Genomic DNA, 24,687 nt, shown 5'->3' with positions numbered 1-24,687 from the left:
TAATATGTGGGAGGATACCCTGGAAGTCAGGTCTAGATGTAGCAAAGGCATGGAGCAGGGTTTCAGCACTACCTGAGCTGAAGCAGGGGCAGAGTTGGAGGATGTTAGAGGTAAAAGTTAGAGGTCTTTGAAATGGCATGCATAGATACTCATGCGAGGGTCAGTTAAAACACCATGGTTGTTAACAATCCAGTTTAATCTCAGATAGTTGTCAGAGAGAGGAATGGAGACAGTAGTTAGGGAACAGAGGTAGTGGTCAGGACTGAAAGTCATGGCTAGCTTCCCAATATTTAATTGGGGGAAACCTCTGCTCAGTCAGTTTGAAGAGCAGTCAAACAGCCTGGAAAAGCAGTAGCAGTGAAGGGGTCAGGTAGTGGAGTGAGATGGAGCTGGATGTCATTATCGGCAAACACGTGGAACTCAAAATGTCTTCAAATGATGCTCAGGGGCAACATGCAGATGGAAAAGGAGTGCAAAACAGAGCATGAATCTTCAAAATTGTTGGATAATGCAGAGAGAATGGCAACATGCCAGTAAAATAGGAACCACAAAACCTATACAATAATTGTGGAACAGGGCAAAGAAAATTAATTGGAAAATATAGATAACGTGCCCTGCAGAGCGATGGCAGCAAAGCCTGAAGGATTTGGGATCATACTTACCTGAGGTCACAATATCACACATTTACAGTTGTTACAATCTTGCCCACTGTCATCTGGTGGATTTGATTTCCTGACTTTATGTTGGCTGATCTCTCGGACCAAGGTATAAAAAGCATCCTCCACTCCCTGCAGTGTAAAGACAGGCTGGTTAGGAGAAATGGAGACATGTACAGGAGATCATTAGGATCTTTGAGAGATACAAAAGATGTCATTTGGCCCATTGTGCATGTTCAACTCATTTCATTCCTCTACTTTTCCCCTGTAGACTTGTAAATTTCTCCTTGTTAAGAATCTATCTAATTTTCTTGAAAGTTATTGATGAATCAATTTTTAAGCACCCTTTCAGATCATGAGATTTCATTAAAGGCATCATCCTAGTTTCCTTTGACAGTTATATTAAACTTGCATCTTTTGGTTATTGATCTGATTTCCAGTGATCACAGCTTCTCTTTATTCACTCTGCCCAGGCCCCTCAACTTTCAGCCTGAGTATTAAATCTGCATGTCACCTACTGCACTCCCCTACTCCAGCTGACGGACGAAACAACCTTGTGAAAAGTTTCATGTCTTAGCTTCAGAACCTGGTAATTCCCCAGCAGCATCCAGCCAGTTCTTACATCATACGATGTGTGCTGGATTGATTTTTACTTTCATTAATTAGCGTTAGCATCAGTGGCAAAGCTGGATCTCTTACCCATCACTAATTGCCCTTGAGGTGGTGATGGCCAAAGCCTTCCTAGACCACTCTAGTACTGGTGGAAAGGGAGTTCCAGGTTTCTGACCTAGCACCAGTGAAGGAATGAGGATACGTTTACAGGTCAAGACGGTGCACAGCTTGGAGGGGATCTTGCCTCCTACTGTGAAGCTCCTAGGTAGCAAAGATCACAGGTTTGGAAGGTACAGTTGGAGGAGTCTTATGTGCTGTCATTGTGCACTGGAGGAGAAAGAACAGAAACAAGAAGTTTTGAAAAGGTGCTACTCAGGGGCAACTCAGGGGATGGTGTTGAGCTGCACTCATCCAAACAGAGTATTCCAGCACACACTGGACTTATACCTTGTAGATGGTGGAGCTTCAGGGAGACAAGGTGGTGAGTTACTCACTGCAGGATTGCCGGCCTTTGACCTGCTCTTGTGGCCACAATATTTTGAATTTCTGGTCAAATCATTATGCACTAATAGATAGATTCCTGAAATCTTTCTGCAAAATAGCCACATTTGTTTTCTGCTTGGGATCTTCTTGCATAAGGAAGTTTACTTTGTTAAATGAGAAAGTTGATTTTACTGTGTTTACTTGAAAAGATTTGACAGTGTCTGCTTGCTACTGCTTCTTTCCTCTGTCGTCTACTTCTTTGGCAGATGCAAAAGACCACATGGTAAATTTCCAAGGATTATCAGCTGCATTTCCTATATTTGAGCAATGGTTACAAGTAAAGTTTTGCTTCAGGACATTGTAGTCATAAATGCACCTTTTTGGGAAACTTGTACCTCTCCCATTATTACCTTCTCTCCCCTTCCCACATTTGGGCATTCCCTAGATCACAAAGCTTCTTTTAAAAAGCAGGGAAAGCAAACTACTGGGGATTCTGGAAATCTTAAAATACATACAAGCTTTTTGGACTCCAGGCCTGTGACCAATGTTGCACAGAGATGGGTTCTGGGTCCTTTTTTGTTTGGCATTTATGCAAATGATTTGGATGAAAATATAAAAGGCAGTGGTAGTAAGTTTGTGGATGACACCAAATTGGTGGCATTGTCGACAATGAAGAAGGCTAAGATTACAAAGGGATCTTGGTCAAATGGGTCAATAGGCTGAAAAAATGGCAGATGGAATTTCAATCTGGACAAATGCAAGGTATTGCATTTTGGAACAACAAACAAGGGTAGGACTTACATAATTAATGGTAGAGCTTTGAGTAGTGTTGTGGGACCTGGGTGAGCATGTACATAATTCTTTGAAGTTTGTGTCACATATAGACAGGGTGGTTAAAACGGCGTTTCGCACATTTGCCTTCATTGCTTAGTCATTGGAGTATAGAAGTTGAGGTTGTACAGGACATTAGTGAGACCTCTTCTGGAATACTGTGTCCAAGTATGGTTGCCCAGATCATAAAGATATCAAGCTGGAGAAGGTTAGAAGAGATTTACCAAGATGTTGCCAGGTATGGAGGATTTGAATTATAAAGAATGGCTGGAACTATTTTCATGGGATTCTAAGAGGTTGAGAAGCAATCTGATAGAAGTTTATAAAATAATGAGAGGTATAAATAGAGTGGTTGTGTTTTCTCTAGGATGGGAGATTTCAAGATTAGGAGGCACATTGGGTAGAGAGAGAGAGACAGAGATTTTAAAAAAAGACATGGGCAAATTTTTTTTTTGTTTACATAGAAGGTGGTTCAAATGTGGAATGAACTTCCTGACCAAGTGGAGGATGTGGGTAAATTACAAAATTTATAAACACATTTAGATAGGTACATGAATAGAAAAAGGTTTGGGGGATTCTGGGCCAGGAGCAGACAGGTGGGACTAATTTAGTTTGGGATTACATTCAGCATGGACTGGTTGGACCGAAAAGTCTGTTTCCACGTTGTACGACTCTACAGCACTAAGCGCTGGACAAAAACCAGCAGGTCTTGCAACATTCGTGGAAAGAAGCAGCTAACGTTTTGAGACTAATCGGATTGAAATGTTGACCCCATTTCTTTCTCCACACATGCTGCTAGACTTGCCAAGTTTCTCCAAGCACTTGCTGGGTTTTTTTTATAAATAAAAGAAAAAGGGGGCTACCACTCAGAATTCATTCCAAGTATCTGTGATTTAAGGAGTTTAAGGAGGATAAAAATGTGTTTTTTTTTAAAAAATAAACAAGGAGTTCCAGGCAGGAGCCAGTGTAGATCAGGAATACAGGTACAAGTTAGAAGCCAGACAGCAGAATTTTAACTGAACTCAATTTTACAATTGACAGACTAGATGGGGATCAGGACAAACCCAGTAACAACACTTTCTCCACTATGAGGAGCGAATGTAACAATGAATGCCAAATACGAATGCACCCACTTGTCTGGTTTTGGCAGAGGTTTCGATGTAAGGAATGCCGTAACTCCGGGCCAGGTCTTGGGCTTGCCGAGTCTCCACAGATCGGGAAGGCAGGTCGCACTTGTTTCCCACGAGAACCATTGGAACATCATCGGAATCCTTCACCCTTTTAATTTGTTCTCTGTAAAGATACAGGATGCCGTTGACAGATGGTAGAACTGTTCACACACTGACTGAGATCAAAAGGCATGAAACTTTACAGCACAGAAGTGGTCATTCAGCCTATTGTGTCTGCTTCAGCTCTTTCAAACAGAATTCCAATCAATCCTGCTTCTTGGCTCGTTCCCCTCACCCACCCCTTCACTGTGTGAAGACTTTCACTTAAAACATTTAAGCAAGTCCCTTTTGAAAGTTAGTACTGCATGTGTTTCCACTGTCATCGAGGAAGTGCTTTCCACATCCCAATAAGTCACCGCACCTTCCAGTTACCTTCCCCTTATGGTCTGTTTGGTCAGTGGGTGGGGAAATAGCATGGTGGAAAAGGACAAGCAAAACAAAAATTTCAAATAAAAAAGGACTTTCTTTTAAAAGAATAATACTTCATACCAGAACAATTCCATCACCCTCCCCCCCACCCCCAACCACCGCTTAGTTGGTCACCTATATCAAGTGTTGCTGTCAGGTGTTCAGGTTTTTTGTACCCAGTCCTTCCAAAACCAGAGATTTGGAGAGGCCATTGCAGCCTATATGATGTTAAAGTGATAATTTGCAATGATAACGTGCAATAAACTGCTCCCCTAGCCAAGCTCTTGCAGTACAGTGTCCACACTTGCATCTACTTGATATTGTGGACAGTTACCCAGGTATTTCCTGTATACAAAAGGCAGGACAAATTCAACCCAGCCAATTACCACCCCAGTCTACTCTGGAGCAATAAAGTGATGGAAGTTGTCAGAGCTATCAAACAGCACTTGCTCAGCAATAACCTACTCAGTGACGCCCAGTTTGGGTTCCACCAGGATCACTCAGCTCCGGACGTCATTACAGTCTTGGTTCAAACGTGGACAAAAGAGCTGAATTCCAGGGGTGAGGATAAAGTGACAGCTCTAGACATCAAGGCTGAATTCAACAGAGTGTGGCATTAAGGAATCTTCGCAAAACCAGAAGAAGGGGCAACCCTCCAGTGGTTGGAGTCATAACTGACATGCAGGAAGATAGTTGTGGCTGTTAGTGTCGGTTATCTCTGCTCCAGGACATCTCTGTAGGAGTTCCTCATGGTAGTATCCTAGGTCCAACCATCTTCAGCTGCTTCAATGGCCTTCTCTTTACAAGACCAGAAGTAGAGATGTTCGCCAATGATTGTAGTGTTCAGCACCATTCACCACTCCTCAGATACTGAAGCAGTCTATGTTCAAATGCAACAAGATCTGAACAATAACCAGGCTTGTGCTGACAAGTAACATTCACACCACACAAATGCCAAGCTATGACCATCTCCAATCAGAGACAAATCTAATCACTATCTCTTGACATTCAATGCCAATATCACTGAATCCCCCACATCCTTGGATAACCATTGACCAGAAACTCAACTAGACTCTCCACATAAACAGTGGCTACAAGGGCAGGTGAGAGGCTAGGAGTACTGAGACAATTAACACAACTCCTGATTCCCCAACGCCTACCATTGAGGAAACAAGCCAGGAGTGTGATGGAATACCCCAACTTGCCTGTGTCTCCAATAACACTCAAGCAGCTTAACACCATCCAGGACAAAACAGCTTGATTAGCACCACATCGACAAACTAACACACCCTCCACTACAGATGCTCAGTGACTTCTACTTCTCCTACACCATTGCAGACATTCAAAAATCTTTAGCCAGAATCTTCCAAACCCATGACCACTAACAACACAAAAGGACAAGGGCAGCAGGTACATGGAAACACCACCAGTTGCAAGTTCCCCATCAAGTCACTCACCATCCTGACTTGGAAATATACACTATCCTTTCACTGTCCCTGGGTCAAAACCCTGAAATTCCCTCCCTAAAAGGACATTATGGATGAATCCACAGCTCAAGATTGCAGTGGTTTAAGAAGGCAGCTCCTCACCACCTAGGGAGGGTAATAAGTGCTGACCCAGCCGTTGATGCCAATGCCCCATGTCCATTCATGAATGGGTGAATAAAAAAGAAAGTCATATATAGCACAAAGCAAAATGGCTGTGGTTTTTGGAGATCAGTCCTCTCTTGATTCTCAGGGTATAATTTTTTTACTAATGAACCTGGTTAAGAGATGTTATTACACAACTCTGGAACAGGCAGGACCTGAAGTTGCCTCACAGAGCCATAGACTTCAGTCAAAGTTCACCCTTGAGTGACACTCTCCCAGTGTATGTGAGAAACTCCTCCAGATGCTCCCATTCTCCTCCACTGATCCCTCCCACCACCACCAACACAAAGCTATGCTAAATTGCCCTGCAGATGTGCAGGCTAGATGGATTAGCCATGGGAAATGCAAGGTTATGTGGATTGGGTGGGGACTGGGTCTGGTTGTGATGCTCTTCAGAAGGACTGTGCAGACATGGACTGAATGGCATCTTTCCACACTGCAGAGGTTTCCAGGATTCTAACCCAGTTCCCCAGGGTAATGTCTTAGGCCCATTGATCTTCAGCTACTTCAATGACTTTTCTTCCATCATAAAGATTAGAAGTGGGATGTTCACTGACAATTTACAGCATCATTCACAGCCCCTCAGATACTGGAGCATTCCATGTTCAGATGACAAGATCTGGACAACAGGTTTGACCTAAAAAGTGGCAAGTAATATTTGTATCACACAAATGCAAAATTTGTGAATGACCATCTCACCATCACCCCTAAAATACAATGGTCTTAATATCACTGAATTTAGTGGAGGGAGGGCAGTTACCATTGACCAGAAACTGAACCATAAATATTGCAGCTACAGATGGTCAGAGTCAAGAAATCCTGCGGTGAGTAATTCACTTCCTGACGCATGGGCACCTGTATGGGTCTCAGCTATGCCTGCCTCTTTGTCAGCTACGTAGAACAGTCCATCTTCCATAGTTACACCAACATCACTCCCCACCTCTTCCTCCACTGCATTGATGACTGCATTGGCATCACCTCGCGCTCCCGCGAGGAGGTTGAGCAGTTCATCAACTTCACCAACACATTCCACCCTGACCTTAAATTCAGGTGGGCCATCTCTGACACCTCCCTCCCCTGAAAAATGTGTTGCTGGAAAAGCACAGCAGGTCAGGCAGCATCCAAGGAGCAGGAGAATCGATGTTTCAGGCATAAGCCCTTCTTCAGGACCTCTCCATCTCCATTAATGACGACCAACTTGACACTGACATTTTTTACAAACCCACCGACTCCCACAGCTAGCTGGATTGCACCACTTCCCACCCTACCTCCTGAAAACATGCCATCCCGTATTCCCAATTTCCTCCACCTCTGCCATATCTGCTCCCAGAAGGACCAGTTCCACCACAAAACACACCAGATGGCCTCCTTCCTTAGAGATCGCAATTTCCCTTCCCATGTGGTTGAAGATGCCCTCCAATGCATCTCATCCACATCCCGCACCTCCGCCCTCAAACCCCACCCCTCCAACCATAACAAGAACAGAATCTCCCTGGTCCTCACTTTCCGCCCTACCAATCTTTGCATTAACCATATCATCCGCCGATATTTCCACCATCTCCAAACGGACCCCACCACCAGAGACAGATTTCCCACCCCATCCCTTTCTGCTTTCCGCAAAGACCATTCCTTCTGTGACTGCCTGGTTAGGTCCACGCCCCCATCCCAACAACCCACCCTCCCATCCTGGCACCCTCCCCTGCCACCGCAGGAATTGCAAAACCTGCAGCCACACCTCCATCCAAGGCCCCAAAGGAGCCTTCCACATCCAAAGTTTCACCTGCATATCCACCCATGTCATTTATTGTAACTGTTGCTCACAATGCGGTCACCTCTACATTGGGGAGACATCTCGCCTCCTCGCAAAGCACTTCAGGGAACATCTCTGGGATACCCGCACCAATCAACCCCACCATCCCGTGGCCCAACATTTCAACCCCCCCCCCCCCCACTCTGCCGAGGACATGCAGGTCCTGGGCCTCCTCCACTGCCGCTCCCTCACCACCCGACGCCTGGGAGAAGAACGCCTTATCTTCTGCTTCATGGCATCAATGTGGCCTTCACCTGTTTCCTCATTTCCCCCCCCAACCCTTACTTCAGTTCCATCCTTCCAGCTCAGCACCATCCCCATGACCTGTCCTACCTGCCAATCTCCCTTTCCACCTATCTGCTCCACCCTCCTCTCCGACCTATCACCTCCATCCCTACCCCCATTCATCTATTGTACTCTTTGCTACGTTCTCCCCATCCCCCATCTCCACCCTGGAGGTTTCCTGCCTCTATTCCTGGTGAAGGGATTTTCCTGCTCCTCAGATGTTGCCTGATCACCTGTAAATTCGCTCACCCCCAGCCACTCACCATCCTGACTTGGAAATGTAACCAACATTCCTTCAGTTTGCTGGATCAAACTCTTGGAACTAACTTCCCAACAGCACTTAGACCAAATCGTCTGCAACAGTTCAACGCTCAATTCAGCAACACCTTCAAGAGCAATTCAGGATGCAGGGCTAGCCAGTAATGCCCACAGCCTGAGAGTGAATGAAATAAAAGTGCCTCTCCCCACCCAATTGGAAATGAGATGTACCTTGATACTCGATATGTGTGTGATCTATTCACTGCATATTACCTATGTTTACAATGTTAATTTGAATGTTATAAATAATATTTTATATTATAGTAGATTCTATTAAAGAGAGATGGGGTTAAATTGTATTACCATTCTAATTCATAAACGTTATTGCTGTTTGGGGTATTTTTCTCTTCTCAACTCCCCTGGAACTTACCTTTTGTCTACTTTAAAATAAAGATTACTAGTCCCTAACCAAATTGCAATTAAAATTGTGTAATCCTGGACAAGATCCACCATGTAAATTTGATGGCAGGATCTGGGATCATAACAAAATTAAGATGTTGAATTGGTTTGGGTACAGATACAAAATGGTAGAAGACAAAAGTCATTTTTGGCAGTGAGTGTCTAAAGAACAAATTAATAAATAGTTGCCAGTACAGAAAATCACTCCCAGAATCGTGGGGGATTTTAATCTTCATCAAATTTGAATAAATTGATTTGGCAGAGGTATCTTAGATGGTTGTTCATCAAGGAAATCTGGAACAGTTTCCAGGAACAATACATTTGTAACCAATCCGGAAACAGGAAGGATGGAAGAGAGACAGGTTTGGTTAATGACCCCAAAATAAGTGATCTTCTAGACAAGAATGAATATAGCAAGACAGAATTTCAAATTCAGCTTCAAGGAGAGCAATGAGTGTCTGAAAAAAAGTGCCTAAAACAAAAATATTCCTCAGTAACACTAACCTGTACTGATGAATGTCTTCAAATGATTTGGTGTTGTTGATTGCAAAGACACACAGGAAGCCTTCTCCTGTCCTCATGTATTGGTCTCTCATGGCACTGTACTCCTCTTGACCTGCTGTGTCCAGAATATCCAACAAACAGGTCTCCCCATCAATGACTACCTGTTTTCTATAGGAATCCTGTGATTAGAAGAGCAAAATAAAATTAAGTCAAGCGTGGGTGACATGGGCACCCATTTTGGATTGCTCTGTAGCCATGGTCATGAATCCAGAGAATATTTGGTTGTAATTAGTTGGTTAATTTACTTAAAATACAGGAAAGTAAAACATACAAAGGGAAAAAAAATATCGTAGTTTACTATCGGCAGGGGGAGAAGAGGAAAGAAAATCCGTCACTAACAGTTTGAATTTTTATGTATAAATATAGCTTTGAGGACACGTTGCCTTGGTAACCAGCAGGCTCGTTGCAACGCGTGTGATTCTATACTTTCACCATAGACACTCTCTTTGGAAAAGAGCGGCATCATGTTCAATGTTTTACAAAATACGGGTTGCTAAAAACAACCTAATAAACAGTATAGTGAAATGGCTGTCAAGATCAATTGAATCAGTTTCAGAGTTCTAAAACTGGGAAACAGAGTTTCAGACCAGTCAGGAGAATCACCTTGGGCAGCTTCTCAGAGATCCAGTGGTCCCCTTACTGTCAGTCAGACTGGCTGAATATAGAAGAGACAGATTCATCCCCCAACATTTAACAATCCTTTGAAATATCACGTCTGGATTAAATTTCATTCATACAATAGTTACGGTTGGAAACAGTCTGTAACAGGGTTAGTATCCCAAATAGAATCATAGGGAGGAGATTGCCAGCCTTTGGGTTTGATCTGTATGTTGTCATTGTCTACAGGAATAGTACAAGACTGGAGTATAACAAATGTTATTCCCTTGTTCAAAAAGGGGAGGAGAGACAACCATTGAAATTATAAACCAGTGAGCCTTACTTCAGTTGTGAGTCATGTGTTGGAAAAGGTTATAAGAAAATAGAATTTTTCATATAGAGAAGAATAAGTTGATTAAGGATAGTCAACACTTTTAGGAAGGGTAGGTTGCACCTCACAAACCTTACTGAGTTCTTTGAAAAGGTGACCAAACAGGTGGATGATGGTAATGATGTTAATGATGTTGATGTGGATGTGGTGTATATGGATTTCAGCAAGGTGTTTGATAAGGTTTCCCATGGTAGGTTATTGCACAAAACAAGGAGGCATGGGATTGAGGGTGATTCAGTGGTTTGGATCAGAAATTGGCTAACTGAAAGAAGACAAGGGTGGTAGTTGATGGGAAATGTTCATCCTGGAGTTCAGTTACTAGTGGGGGTACCATAAGTATCTGTTTTGGGCCCACTGCAGTTGTCATTTTTATAAACTAACAGCTTCTAAAAAAAACTAAGACTTGTAACCAGCCTTTTTTGGGACTCAACCTCCCTCAGGATTGAGATAGGTTTGGGGTAAGAAGGTCTAAAACGATTGCATCATTCCCTAAAAACATATTGAATTACATGAGATCAGGAGGCATCTATTCAACCCATCGACCAACTCTGCCAGTCTGTTCAATCGTGGCTTATTTGTCCTTCAGTTTCATTTCCCTACTCTTGCCTCATATTCATTAATACCCTTGTTTGCAGTTCAAGTTTCCCACTCCTGCCATATTCACTTTTACAAAGTGGAGACAGTTAAGATTTTTCTGCCATTCTTCACTGTTAACCTTGCAGTTTAACTCAGGATAATGAGTCCGTCCAAGCCTCACATTGTAGGTCTCATCACTGCTCAACTTCAGACCATTCACAGGACAGGAGGAGTAAAGTGGGTGCTGCCAGGCTGGCAATAAAGGTTGACCAGAAGCAGCACAGGAAAGATGGAGAAATGAGCCAGAGTCAGGACAGTGTTTGAAACTCATTCATCAAGCCACTATGGAGAAGTGGGACAGAGCAGAGAGATACAATTCCAGTGTTTGAGGGGAAATACAGATGCAGAGTTGAGAGGCTGTAGAATGCAGTTCAGGCTTTAAGCAGAGACTATGTCAAGATTTAATAGTTAGACTGGTTGAGAATGGAAAGAAGAGGGGGATATGGAAACATACCCCCTACATGCAGGGAAAACCAATAAGTGTTGATCTTCATCTCTTATATTGTAATTTCTATGTTTCCATGTAACATTATCTAAAATTAAAGACAGATTTGAATGAATATAGCGCCTTTCACAATAGGTAGTTGGAGAATGAGTTCTGGGCTAGCAATCTGAAACCAAGCATAATACTCTGGATAACAGATTCCAATCCCATGACAGGAACTGATGGAATAATAAAACTACAAATCAAATCTGTATTAGTCTCTAGTGAACCAGTGGCCTTCATTACAATGTCCTGATAGGAAAAAGAATCTGCTGTCCTTATTGGTCCAGCCTCTATGTGACTCCAAAGGAACAACAACATAGTTCATTGTCAACTGCCCTCTAAAATGGGCTAGCAAATCACTCAAATTCAAGAGCAATTAAGGTTGGGCAACAAATATTGGTCTTGGCAGCAGTGCCCCATTTCATGAAAAAATGAAGTAAAAAAAAGACTTGACAACCAATTATTTTTGTGTTTCTCTTGTGCAATTGGCTGCTTCATTTCCTACATTGCAGTAGTAAGTACAGTAGGATCCCACAGCATCATTGTCACAATGATGAGATCTTTTTTAAAACAAAAAGGTGACACAGAGGGGTAAACATTGGCCCAGGCAACTAGGAGAAAGCCCCTGCTCCTCTTCAAACTAGCACTGTATAGAATCTTTTACATCCACTCGGGAAGCCAGAGAGGGTATTGGTTGAACACATGGACTGAGGGAAAGCAGCCCCATTAGGAGTAGGGATATTGGTTTGCATGCAGACATAGCGTACCTCTATCGTAGGATCGTATTCATCCACAAAGTGATTCTGGATGAGTTGAATGGTTAAAGCACTCTTCCCAACGCCACCAGCCCCAACCACCACCAACTTATACTCTGTCATCTTCAGCTTCACCACAACCAGTCACCTGCAATGAGAAGCACACACGATGATCACTGACCTAAACCAACCTGCAGTCTTTCAAACATAACTCAAGACAGTACAGAACACTTTGTTTTTTAAAAATATCCAGCATGGAGATGCTGTTTTAAACTCATTCACTGTAAACACCAGATCAGTGGTTAATTTTTAAAACTATGTTTTCATATCAAGTTGCAAAGGGTTTGCAGTTCACACAGCGAGCTCTCCTGGGTGAGATCAGACAACTGTTGGAGGAAGGAAGCTCACTGACGATATCACAACACCCTTCGTGATCACAGCAGTTTCGTTTACATTGATTTCAGGTTAGTGCAAAGAGTTTTCCTGTTTTGTGCAAAGCATAACTTAAATTCAAAGTGCAGAGAGGTGTATTTGCTAGTTTAAATTCAATGCTGTTGAGTTGAAATTACTGCAAATTATAGCAACAGTACACGATACAGACAAGGCCCTGACAGATTTATCACATGTGCTGCTTCTATTTTCAACCATTTTGTTTCCTTTACTTGTTGGCATTCCAGATCAAGGCTGTTTGCGGAAAACAAAGATAGCAGCTAAACAAATACATACAATAACTGCTCGGGAAATTGGCAGTCCAGTAGTCTGATTGCAAGAAATGCTTGAAGTCAGTCTGGGTAGTAGAACACCTTCAGGATGTTTAGTTTTTAAATCTGGCCAGGCTGCTGCTCAGTGAGCTCAGGAGGTCAGAGGGCAGTTAACATACGTTGCAAATTAAAGTCCCTGTTAACATAACAGCTTTCTTTATTGGAGGAGATGGTTTTCTATTCATAAAGAGAGAAACAAAGACAGGAATGTCATGAAGAAACACAGCCAAGACTCACGTAAGTGCGTTACAGCAAAAAAGGGTGGTCATTTAGCCAGTTATGTATCTACCAGCTCAGACAAAACCAAAGATTAATCCCACTGTAGCTTAATGAGCTGTCTTAAGTCCTATTTTGTTTCCATTAAAAGTATGTTTATTTTTCTTTGAGTCAATGGAATGATCTCAGACTCATTATTCTTAACATCCCCTGCTCCATGTAAAATTGTTCCTCCACATTTCTCTCAGCATGAATTTAAAATTGATGATCCCTCATTACTGACATCAAATCCTCCCTAATATTAAATCTCCTCTTAACTGTTTTTGCTTTACTGGAAGCAGTTAGTCAATTTTCTCCTTTAAGCCACAGATTCCGACCTGGGGAGCTCCCGAATTGTAGTAAAATTGTTGTAAAAACACAACTGCCTCATTGTCCTATCAGGCCAGGAACCTGTCATTCCTGCCCAATTTGGGTTATATGCAACTCCAAACACACAGTTGCTACTTGGCGGTCATCTGAAATGCCCCAGAAAATTTCTACCAAGCATTTGCAGGTGCATTAGAGATTTGTAATAATTGCCCTCAAGCCAGAAATGCCACTCAGTGAATACAACATTCAACCGGTTTAGTTTATCTTCTTGTTGCCTCAGGAATATATAGTCCCGTCCCGATTTCCCCCCCCCCGCCCCCAAACAGTTCGATCATAAAATCCACAGCCAGATGGCAAAACTCCAAACATCTGCCACTTGAGAGGAATCAGGATACATTCTAAATCAAGGTTGATGTTTGCATTTTCAGAAAGTTAGCAACTGCTGAAATGTCTAGCTACCAAGAGGAAAACCATTATACATGAACAGAATTTTAAAAAAGACTTGCATTTTAAAGCATTACCCATAAATCACAGGGCACCCCAAAGGGATTTACAGATAATGAATTAATTTCAAAGTGTAGATAGGGCTGTAATGAAAGAAATGCAGCATAAAGTTATACAACACAGAAACTAATCCTTTGGACCAACTAACAAACTGATCTAGTTCCATTTGCTAGCATTTGGCCCATATTCCTTTAAACCCTTCCTATTCACGTACCCATCTAGATGCCTTTTAAAATGTTGTAATTTTACCTGCCTTCACCACCTCTGGCAGCTTGTTTCATACACGCACCATCCCTCCTTCAGGTCCCTTGTAAATCTTTCCCCTTTCATCTTAAACTCATGTCCTCTGGCTTTGGACTCCCCTACCCTGGGAAGACAGACTTTGGCTATTCACCCTATGTCCCTCATTAGATTACTTACAGTGTGGAAACAGGCCCTTCGGCCCAACAAGTCCACACCGCCCCGCCGAAGCGTAACCCACCCATACCCCTACATCTACATCTACCCCTTACCTAACACTACGGGCAATTTAGCATGGCCAATTCACCTGACCTGCACATCTTTGGAATGTGGGAGGAAACCGGAGCACCCGGAGGAAACCCACGCAGACACGGGGAGAACGTGCAAACTCCACACAGTCGCCTGAGGCGGGAATTGAACCCGGGTCTCCGGCGCTGTGAGGCAGCAGTGCTAACCACTGTGCCACCGTGCCGCCCACATGATTTTATAAACTTCTAAGGCCACCTTTCAGCCTCCAACACTCCAGTGAAAATAGCCCCAGTCTATTCAGCCTCTCCCTATTGCTCAAACCCTCCAATCCCAGTAACATCCTTATAATTTTTTTTTACTCTCTCAAGTTTAACATCCTTCCTATAGCAAGGAAACCAGAATTGAAAAGTAGCACAGGAGTCCTCTCATGGTGGGGGGGGGGCGGCAGATATGTTCCAACACCTACCGTAGAAAGGAGCAGAAACATTCATTTAAATGGGAATTTTACATTCCTGTCAGCCCCCAACCCCTGGTTCTGGGGAGTTCCCTATAATACGTTCAGGCCAAGGTAAATTGCAGGTAATTGAAACCATGGAAAACAATTCCGCAGATACAGGGGTCACCCTGTATTCTAAAACTGGCCTCACCAATGTCCTGTACAGCCACAACATACACGCAGCGGGTTGCTTAAAAAAGATGACAAAATGGTCAGATAGTCTGATTAATGAGAAAGATTCTCAGGTAACCAGGAATAACTGTATAGTCCTTGTTTGAAATAGTACCTTGGGCTATTTTACATCTACCTGAGTGATCGAATGGGCCTGAAAAACAGCACCTCCAACAGTGCAGCATTGCCTCAGTACCACGCTGAACAGAATGAAACCGAATTCCACAAATCACTGACATGAAGGAGAGTGTAACCCACTGTGCAACCATTAAAAAGGACAATTGTGTGACATGGTATGAGCTCCAATCTGAATGGAAATGGAAACAAGTCTGACAGACCTTTTGCATCAAGTCAATCCCAATGACAAGATCTGAATGAAAAACAAAACCATTGACAACTGCTTATTTTTGTGAAGTGTTCATGGGCAAAGTCCCAGTAAAAGTGGATGCATTGTTAAAGATGGTTTCACAGCTTGCTACACTAACTATTCCCATTAATGATGGCTACAGTTTCTTCCAAAATCAAGTCACTTCTGCTGGTGAATTCAGTGCACTGAATTCATGTAGATAAATTAGTTTTGGGTGGGTTGGTTTTGGGTTGGGGGGGGGGGGGTAGAATGTTCAGTGACTTCAATTAAACAAACATTCAAGGTGAGACACAAGGATGCAATAGCTTCCTCTTATCTTGCTGCACACAAGAGAACGCTTTCTTGTTTTTCTCCTCCAGTATTATCTCTCAGCTTTTATTCGTTCATTTGACCGCAGAAAATCTTTTGCACAAATTGCAACCTCGAGCTTGACTACATTACTTCTGTGTCCCCCCGGGAGAATAATATGTCCTTTAGGGATTACTTTCATCTAATTCAACATCTGTCAACTGTCACAAATCCTCACTTAAAAGTTGTGGTTGTGCAACTTTAAGTGAATCATAGGTTCCCAAAGAAATCGACATTTATACTAGTTAGATTTCTTGGGACATTTCTTGCTCAGAGAAAAACAAATACAGTTTGAAATATTTACACCACTGGATGCAGTTTTGTGTACTCCTAGTTGAAAAATATACATAAATAAAATACAAAAAGAAACAATATAGTTAGATACTTTAGAACGTGCCAGCAAAAAAACATGAAAACATTAAATGGAATGGTTTACATTCCTAAATGTTTTCATTTGTAAACAAAATACACAGTATGATAACTACATATTTCAAATACAAAAGTTTGCAGATGGCACCAAAATCTGAGAAGTAGTGGACAGTGAAGAAGGCTACCTGAGTACAACAGTATCTTGATCAGATGGGCCAATGGGCTAAGGAGTGGCAGATGGAGTTTAAATTAGATAAATGAGAGGTGGTGCATTTTGGAAAAGCAAATCAGCACAGGACTTATACACTTAATGGTAAGGTCCTAAAGAGCGTTGCTGAACAAAGTGACATTGGAATGCAGGTTCATAGCTCCTTGAAAGTAGACTCACAGGTAGATAGAATAGTGAAGGCAGCGTATGGTATGCTCTCTTTTATTGGTCACTGCATGGACTATAGGAGTTGGGAGGTCATGTTACAGCTGTACAGGACATTGGTTAGGCCACTATTAGAATACTGCGAGCAATTCTGGTCTCTCTGCTATAGAAAGAATGTGTGAAACTTGAAAGGGTTCAGAAATGATTTAAGGATGCTGCTGGGGTTGGAGAGTTTGAGCTACAAGGAGAGACTGAATAGGCTGGGGCTATTTGCCCTGGAGCAGAGGCTGAGGGGTGACCTTATGGAGGTTTATAAAATCACGGATGGGGTGAATAGACAAGATCTTTTCACCAGGGTGGGGGAGACCAAAACTAGATTGCCAACAGGTTTAAAGGTGAGAGGGGAAAAATTTAAAAGGATTCTGTTTTCACACAGAGTGCTGCATGCATGGAATGAGCTGCCTGAGGAAGTGCAGGAGGCTGGTGCAATTACAACATTTAAAAGGCATCTGATTAGGCCAAATGCTAGCAAATGGGACTAGATTCACTTAGGATTTCTGGCTGGCATGGACGACTGGACCAAAAGGTCTGTTTCCATGCTGTACATATCCATGAGTCTATGACATGATATATTCCTTATCTGAAGCAATATTAGTTGATCATGCTCCACCTATTGAAAGAAATTGGACTGTGCGGTTAGAGCTGAAGTCCAGAACTTCACAGACCAATAGCTGCCACTAGGTGGTGCCTAGGACTTCAATGTAAGTTAAGAGTGGGAGCCAGGAGGGAATGGGCACCAGAAACCTTATAGAAAAGAACAGAGGACGAGAACTGGAGGATCTGGGTGGGGTGGAAGACACGGCAGAGGCAGGAACCAGAGGAAGGCCAGGCAACCCAGGACTGTGTATTGGAGCGGAAGCATAAGGAAGAAAGTTTGAAGCAGACAGTCCACTGAACAGGATGTCTGTGGCAAAGATATTAGTGTGAAAATCATTACTAAACAAATATATCATCACTGTTGTTTTCTTGAAACCATTAAGCAAAACCATATTAACTGAAATTCAGTAACCAGAGGACACACATTTGAAGTGAAAGGCCAAAGAATCAAATGGAGGCAAGGAGACTTTTTGCCTTGAGTGGAGATGTTGTGAAATGAGTTGCCAAGTGGTGGACACAGTTTCAATATAACATTCAAAAACTAATTGGATAAATATTCAGGTAACCATATTGGTTTATAGTACAGGGGAGCAAGATTAAATTGTATTGTTTTTCCAAAGGGTTAGTCCTGCCATAAGATTGACTGGTATCTTTTGCTCCAAAGAGTCAGACCATCATCAATACAAACTAAGGGAGCTGCTGTAAATCACAGACTATTGAGAGGTTTCCTGATGCACATATGGGGGCTCTACTGCATATGAGGCATATAGTCCTGAAGGGTTAGGTCCATGAAGCGTTGAAGCTTGCATTCTTCCTTCAACACAACTTCATTGGGGAAAATATTCAGAAGATTCTTGATGCTTTCCGAGATAAACCTTCACTATTTCAACTGCTCATAAATATTAGACACAGCAGAGGTGAAATAAACCAGTCCCACAATTCCCTTCCTTCACCATAGACAACCAGGGCTACTTTTGTGAAGAAATAAAAATGTTTTTTTTCCTTTTGCTCCACAACATTACCCCCTCCCCCATTCTCAATTGGTTAAAAACTTACCAATGGACTTTCATAAACAAAAGTTATGCATACACACAAAATCTAAACACAGTGTGTCAATCACCAACTGTAATACTCAAGAAAGATACAGTTGATGATTATGCACAATAATTGTAGATAATGACAATATTGGGCAAGTCCGATCCTGGAGTGAAACCTGGCGTTTTAGACCCTAAGTTCTATATTTCTGTTTACCATGGTGGTCAATCATTGAACTCGTTCACAAGAGGCTGCCAGTGCACTTTTAAATAAGAAGATTTGATACAAAATATGAAAAATAAAGCAACGTGAAACTGTGTGGTTGATCTACTAATAAACATCAGGAAGATCTAAACCTTTGTCTTTCAGGGTATTGCTGGGATAATCAAACCTCGATAAAGAATTACCCCTATCTTCATGGTAAGGCTTCCTATTCAGTATGAAAGGCTGCAAATCATGTTTCCTCTGCAAACTGCTGTCCATTAACTGAAGAAAATAATGGCTGAAAGCACCACTTGTAAAACAAATTGCTAACTCAACTCACTTATTCCCCAACATTGGTTCCCTAAAGTAGGATGACTTCTTCTCCAATACATCCACAGCTGTCCGATTCTTAAGCTTTCTTTTTGCTAATTCCTAGGAAACTCAGCACCTATATCCAGCCATGACTGTTTGGAGATTGATTAACAACCACCCCCCTTCTGTTCTGAATGATTTCTCCGAATGAACCTACTTCTGGCACCTTCCTCTAGGGATTGTAAATTCAAGTCAGCAAACATTATAGCTGGGGACTTAGCTGAAATTATGTGCCTTCTTGTCATTGTATGTGGGCAGCATGGTAACTCATTGGTTAGCACTGCTGCCTCACAGCACCAGGGATCCAGGATCGATTCCACCCTTCAGCGACTGTGTGTGTGTGGAGTTTGCCCATAGAACTGGGGGAGTGGGGGGCATTGCTGATGTGAGGATGTGCAGGTTAGGTCAATTGGCCATGGGAAATGCAGGTTAAAATGACAGGGTACAGGGATAAGTTTGGGTGGGATGCTCTTTGGAGGATCGGAGTGGACTTGATGGGCCAAATGGTCGGCTTCCATGCTGTGGGGACTCAAATGATTCTTGTGAATACTGGATTATGACTGTCAGTTTGAAAGCAACATCCAAAATGATGTTCTCATCTTAAAAAAACAAGTTAGATCTTCACAGATTGGAAAGGTTTAAATCAATATTTCCTCCTGAACCTCAACAAGGATTAACCAAACAAACAAATAGAATCCACAGTATAAGAATTTGTCTTGCTGTTGGGAAAAAAATATGTGCACATGTGTAGTGTGCGTGTATTTTGTGAAGGGGTTTTTCTATTATTGAATTGTATAATAGATGTGTTCAAATAGCAAGAGACCGAAGCAGGATTTGTTGGGCCGAAGGGCTTGTTTCCACACTGTATCTAATCTAATACAAAGGATTCATTTAAATAGATTAATGTTTAGCATGTCAGGAGGTTATGGCTTTGGTATCAGGTAATCCAATTTCTTTACGGATGGATTTGAAGTTTGGAATCAACTGGGGAGTCTTAAGACTTCACAGCCTCACAGGTCTAAAAAGGCAAAGGTGGCACAACCTTGTGCTGATGCAACCTTTGCACTCTTCCCAAGTGCTGTCTAGATTTTGACATCAAAAGGTGCTCTCCAGCTAATTCTGTCATGTGACAGATAGTTTATTACCCACCTTGAAGTGCTGAGCTGAAAGTCATTGCCATTTACAGCTGCACCTTCTGTTATCAAGGACCAGAAGTGTGGAATTGTGGGAAGTGCACTTCCTCCTTTTCATCCTTAAAAGATGCTCCTTCAAAACCTCATTTGAGCAAACTTGTCATCTGTACCAATACGACCCTTGTTTCCCAAAGCCTATTTCTTCGCATTATTTGCAAGGTATTTGGAAAAATGGGTCAAAAAGATGCGACATAAATGCAGCCATTATTGGCTCAGTATTAAATAACCATTGGGAGCTTATGTTGCAGCTATACAAGACATTAGTTAGGCCACTGCTGGAATACTGCGTTCAGTTCTGGTCTCCCTGCAACAGAAGATGTTGTTAAACTTCAAATGATTCAGTGAAGATTTACAAGGATGTTGCCAGGGTTGGAGGGTGGGAAAGGTTGAATAAGCTGCGGTTATTTTCTGTAGTGTCAAAGGCTATTGGGCAAAGTTATAGAAGGTTTATAAAATTGAGGGGGGCATGGATAGGGTGAATAGCTAAAGGATTTTTCCCAGGATATGGGAGTCCAAAACTACAGGGCACATGCTTAAAGTGAGAGGGGCAAGATTTAAAAAGGGACCGGACACGTAACGTTTTCATACAGAAGGTGGTGTGTGTATGGAATGGGCTGCCAGAGGAAGTGGAGGAGGCTGGTAAAATTATAACATTTAAAAGGATTCAGGATGGGTGCATGAATAGCAAAGGTTTAAGAGGGATATGGGCCAAATGCTTGCAAATGGGACTAGATTAATTTACAATATCTGATTGGCATAGATGAATTGGACAGAAGTGTCTGTTTCTATGCTGCACAGCTCTATGACTCTTATAAATTTAGCTTGGCAGTTGCTCTGAGCGTAGATGTTTTACAGAATTTGGATAAAATTTTGACCTCCTATTTGGTCAAAATATTTTAAGAGCATTCCGAAAGAGGAAATGTATTGAACAAGCAGAAAATTAGGTTAAATTTCCCTAGAGATTTCTCTCCCCAGCTAATGCTGAATCTAGGACCCAGTGGTCATAGGCAAGCCCTAGCCCATACTTAGGTGAACATTCTACTTCGATCCGATTTGGCCAACCAATCTGCAGGAAATTGTTTTGTTTGCAGAAAAAGCAAATTTTTCCTGCTAGTTTCTCTATCCCAGACACCCCAAAACTGGCCCAGGGTTTATTTTGTATCTTGCAGTAGATTACATGGCCTGTGCTGGATAGAAAGTGCACTGGAGTAGGCTCATCAGCTGCCTGGTGAGCACAAAGGGCTAGGCAGACAAATACAGATGGTCCCAGAGATAGGTATTGCTTATGAAGAGAGAACACAGACATACAAAAGGTGAGAAAGCCGATATCAAATGTTCAGATGAATCGGGTCCTATTAATAGTGAACAGAATATTTCCCAGTGAGTAACTGGGTCACAAATTCTAACCACAAAGAGCAAAGAAGTGAATGTCGATAATGTAATGTATGCAGACCAGCCTTGAACATATTCATGTAACTGCAATTCAACAGAACAAAGGAGCAGGCAAAAGGTCATTTGCCGATTCTAGCTTGTTCTGCCAAACAGTTGGATATCTATATCAGATCCTAATCTACCTGCCATGGATCCACAATTCTCAACACCCTTATACAACATAACCCTGTCAAATTAGTGTCTTGAAAACTGATCCCAGCTTTTAAGAGTGTAGAGTTCCAGATTTCTACTACCTTTAAAAATACAGTATTTCCTCATGTAACCAGGTTGTATGGTGCTGATATCACTATGCTTTCAACTCTCCAGCCCATCCCCCTTTGAGATGCAATACCCTACAATTGAACAGTTACTCCAGACTAATTAAGAGCAACTTCCTCTCTTTTGCATGTTAGACCCCAGAGATTTTAAATACATGTGCTAACACAATTAAGCAAGAAGATCCTCTGCATTGAATATCAGTACAACAATCGTGCGAGCAGTCAATTCCAGGCTGGAAATCAACACACATTAAAAATGGAAATATCAACATATTTCCCTTCCTCCTCTCTGGTCATTTACTGCCACTGCTCTATTCACAAATTCTAACACAAAGCTTATAGTTGCTTAAGTCTGAACTTTCTGGCAGATGTTCGTTGGGAGGGGTTTTGGGGAGTATTTCAATCTGACATCCTTCTTGCTATTTTAAGAACTGCTTCCGCCAATCTTTTTCTGCTCAATCACTTGATGATATACAAATCTTGGCAGCCACTGTCCATCCCTCAAGTCAGGGATAACAAGATTCCACCACCTCAGTCACTGTACAGGAGGCTACTGTTTGACCAGTTTTATCCGTGCTACCTCCCTGTGAAAGCAAATTGGGTAGTTCCACTCCCCAGTCCTCTTCAGGTAATTGAATTCCCTTTTGAAAAGTGCTTTGAGATAGTGTATTCTTTAATCTAACCATTTGTTTCAGAAACGAGTGTTTCTACATGCCATAATTACTTTTGCCAATTACCTCAAAGCATGATCTTCTGCCAATAAGAGATTTCTTCTCACCTACTGTGTATGCCTCATGATTTTGGATGCCTTTAACAAATCTTGCCCCTTAATCTTTGCTCTGTATATAAAAAAAATCTTAAAATTTGCCAATTCATTCTCATAACATCCTTCAACTCTGGAACCACACTTGTGTAAAAGAAAATCTAGAGTGTGTTGCTGGAAAAGCACAGGTCAGGCAGCATCCGAGGAGTAGGAGAACCGACATTTCAGGCCAGACCCCTTCATCAGGAATTCCTGTGCTTTACTAGCAAAACACTCTCTATTCTGATCTCCAGCATCTGCAGACCTCACTTTCTCCTAAACAAAATTCCACCCCCTCTAAAGCTTTTTACATCCCATCATACAAGAAAGCTGCTTTATTGGCCCTTCACCCATTGTCTGAAATATTCACTCCCTCCAAAGTTGCACAGTGGCATGTATACTATCCAGCAAATACACTGCAGCAACTCACCAAAGCTCAACTGACAGTACCTTCCAAACCTGTGACTTTACCAGCTAGACGGACAAGGACAACTGATGTATGGAAACATTATCCCTCAGGGTGAAGATATCTGTCAAAACTACAGAGGCCTTGGGTCAGCATGTTCCTAGATCCTTGAAGGCAGCAGAAAAGGTGGATCGGTGGTCAAGACGATTTATGGGATACTTGTCTTCTTCAGCAGGGATTTGAAACTCTCCACAAAATGGCAGTGGTTGCAGTTGTTAGTTTTAAATCGGAGATTGATACATTCTTATTTAATGGTGTAAGGGATGGGGCCAAAAAAGGGAGGTCATACAAAGTCAGGCCACAGATCAGCCATGATCAGAGTGAATAGCAGAACAGACTCAAGGGATTGAATGGCCTAATCGTCTCCCTATATAAAACTTCCAAACAGGAATTGGATAAAGTTAAATATTAGTAGGACAGTGGGTAAAACAAAAAAGCAGGGAAATTGGAACTAATTGGATAGCTCAGAGTCAGCACAGGCATGATTAGCTGAAAGGCCCCTCATTCTGTACCAAATCATTTCATAATTTTGGTCAAAAACGGAACCTTTTGAAAGCGTTAAGTGAATGGATAATTAGAGATAATGGGTGTTGTGTTTTATGCCTTAGAGAGACAGATGACATGCCCGGTAGAAAGAGAGAAAGATCTTTATTACATTCCTTTAAAAATGGATGCAGCCTCAAGTTTACTTCGTTTTCAGTTCCTCCGTGGCTGTGCCCCCACAGGCTTGACTCATTCAACACAGTACAGTGAGTAATCAACAGACACATTCAAACACTGAACTATTAAACATAACAATGACATATTCCGCAGATTGTCTCTCAAGTACCCTTGTTGCTATTCACTACATTACATCCATACAAAGCTCCAAAACCCCATTAGGCATTATACGCAAGACCACAAACTGCTTTCGCTCAAATATTATATCGTAACCCCAGTTCAGTACTGGATTAGCTTAATTAGTGCCCCCACGCTAAATCAAAATGAAGCTGGTGTTGGCTTGCCCATTCATATATTTTGTATGATATTGGGTGAGGCTGCCCACTCATTGATCTGAAGTTTGTAATGGCAGAGCAAAAGACATGTGGTTATGAACAGTGGGGACATGGCAAAATGGGAATGGAAGTTTGAGTGCTCATCTGGGAGAAAGTAACAAAAAAAAACACTATGCAAACCTGATGGACCTCCCTTCCCATGCTCCTGGGAGCAGAAAGCAAGGTGGGAATGGGGAACTTAATTGTGCAAGAGACCAAGAATCAGGTTCCCAACTGTGGATGAAAGTTCTTAATTAAGCAGATTGAACTATTTTACCCAGCTTAGAAATTTCCCCATGTCCTGGAAAAAAAATCTTAAAATATTTATTTGCTCTTTATTAGTCTTGTTTGTGACAACTTCTATGTGCAAATTAGTTTCTGTATTGCCGAAAGACTACATTTTAGAAAAAAATTGGTTATTAAATTATTTTAATAGCATGCTGCCATATCTTCTAGGAGAAAGTGAGGACTGCAGATGCTGGAGATCAGAGCTGAAAATGTGTTCCTGAAGAAGGGCTCATGCCCAAAACGTCGATTCTCCTGCTCCTTTTATGCTGCCTGACCTGCTGCGCTTTTCCAGCAACACATTTTCAGCTGCTGCCATATCTTAACTGACCTCCACATTTTTCTAAGACCATTGTA

General features: G+C 42.1%; 2 protein-coding genes across 5 annotated transcripts in view; one reads left to right on the top strand and one right to left on the bottom strand.

The window, feature by feature from the left end:
• Positions 1-24,687, top strand: part of lrrc56 (leucine rich repeat containing 56) — a 217,051-nt gene that overhangs the window by 18,647 nt on the left and 173,717 nt on the right. The window lies entirely within an intron of this gene.
• LOC140493701 (GTPase HRas) overlaps positions 1-24,687 on the bottom strand; it is a 52,944-nt gene that overhangs the window by 2,690 nt on the left and 25,567 nt on the right. The window contains exons 2-5 of the mRNA XM_072592458.1: positions 12,123-12,258; positions 9,185-9,363; positions 3,716-3,875; positions 663-788 (exon numbers count right to left, since the gene is read on the bottom strand). Of these exons, the coding sequence (XP_072448559.1) occupies positions 669-788; positions 3,716-3,875; positions 9,185-9,363; positions 12,123-12,233 (570 nt within the window). The 5' untranslated portion in view covers positions 12,234-12,258 and the 3' untranslated portion in view covers positions 663-668. The remainder of the gene's footprint in view (positions 1-662; positions 789-3,715; positions 3,876-9,184; positions 9,364-12,122; positions 12,259-24,687) is intronic.

The sequence above is a fragment of the Chiloscyllium punctatum genome, chromosome 22 (genome assembly GCF_047496795.1).
Source record: "Chiloscyllium punctatum isolate Juve2018m chromosome 22, sChiPun1.3, whole genome shotgun sequence".
NCBI classification, from domain to species: domain Eukaryota; kingdom Metazoa; phylum Chordata; class Chondrichthyes; order Orectolobiformes; family Hemiscylliidae; genus Chiloscyllium; species Chiloscyllium punctatum.
Note: the sequence above shows the minus strand (reverse complement) of the source record. Positions and strands in the feature narration are given on the sequence as shown.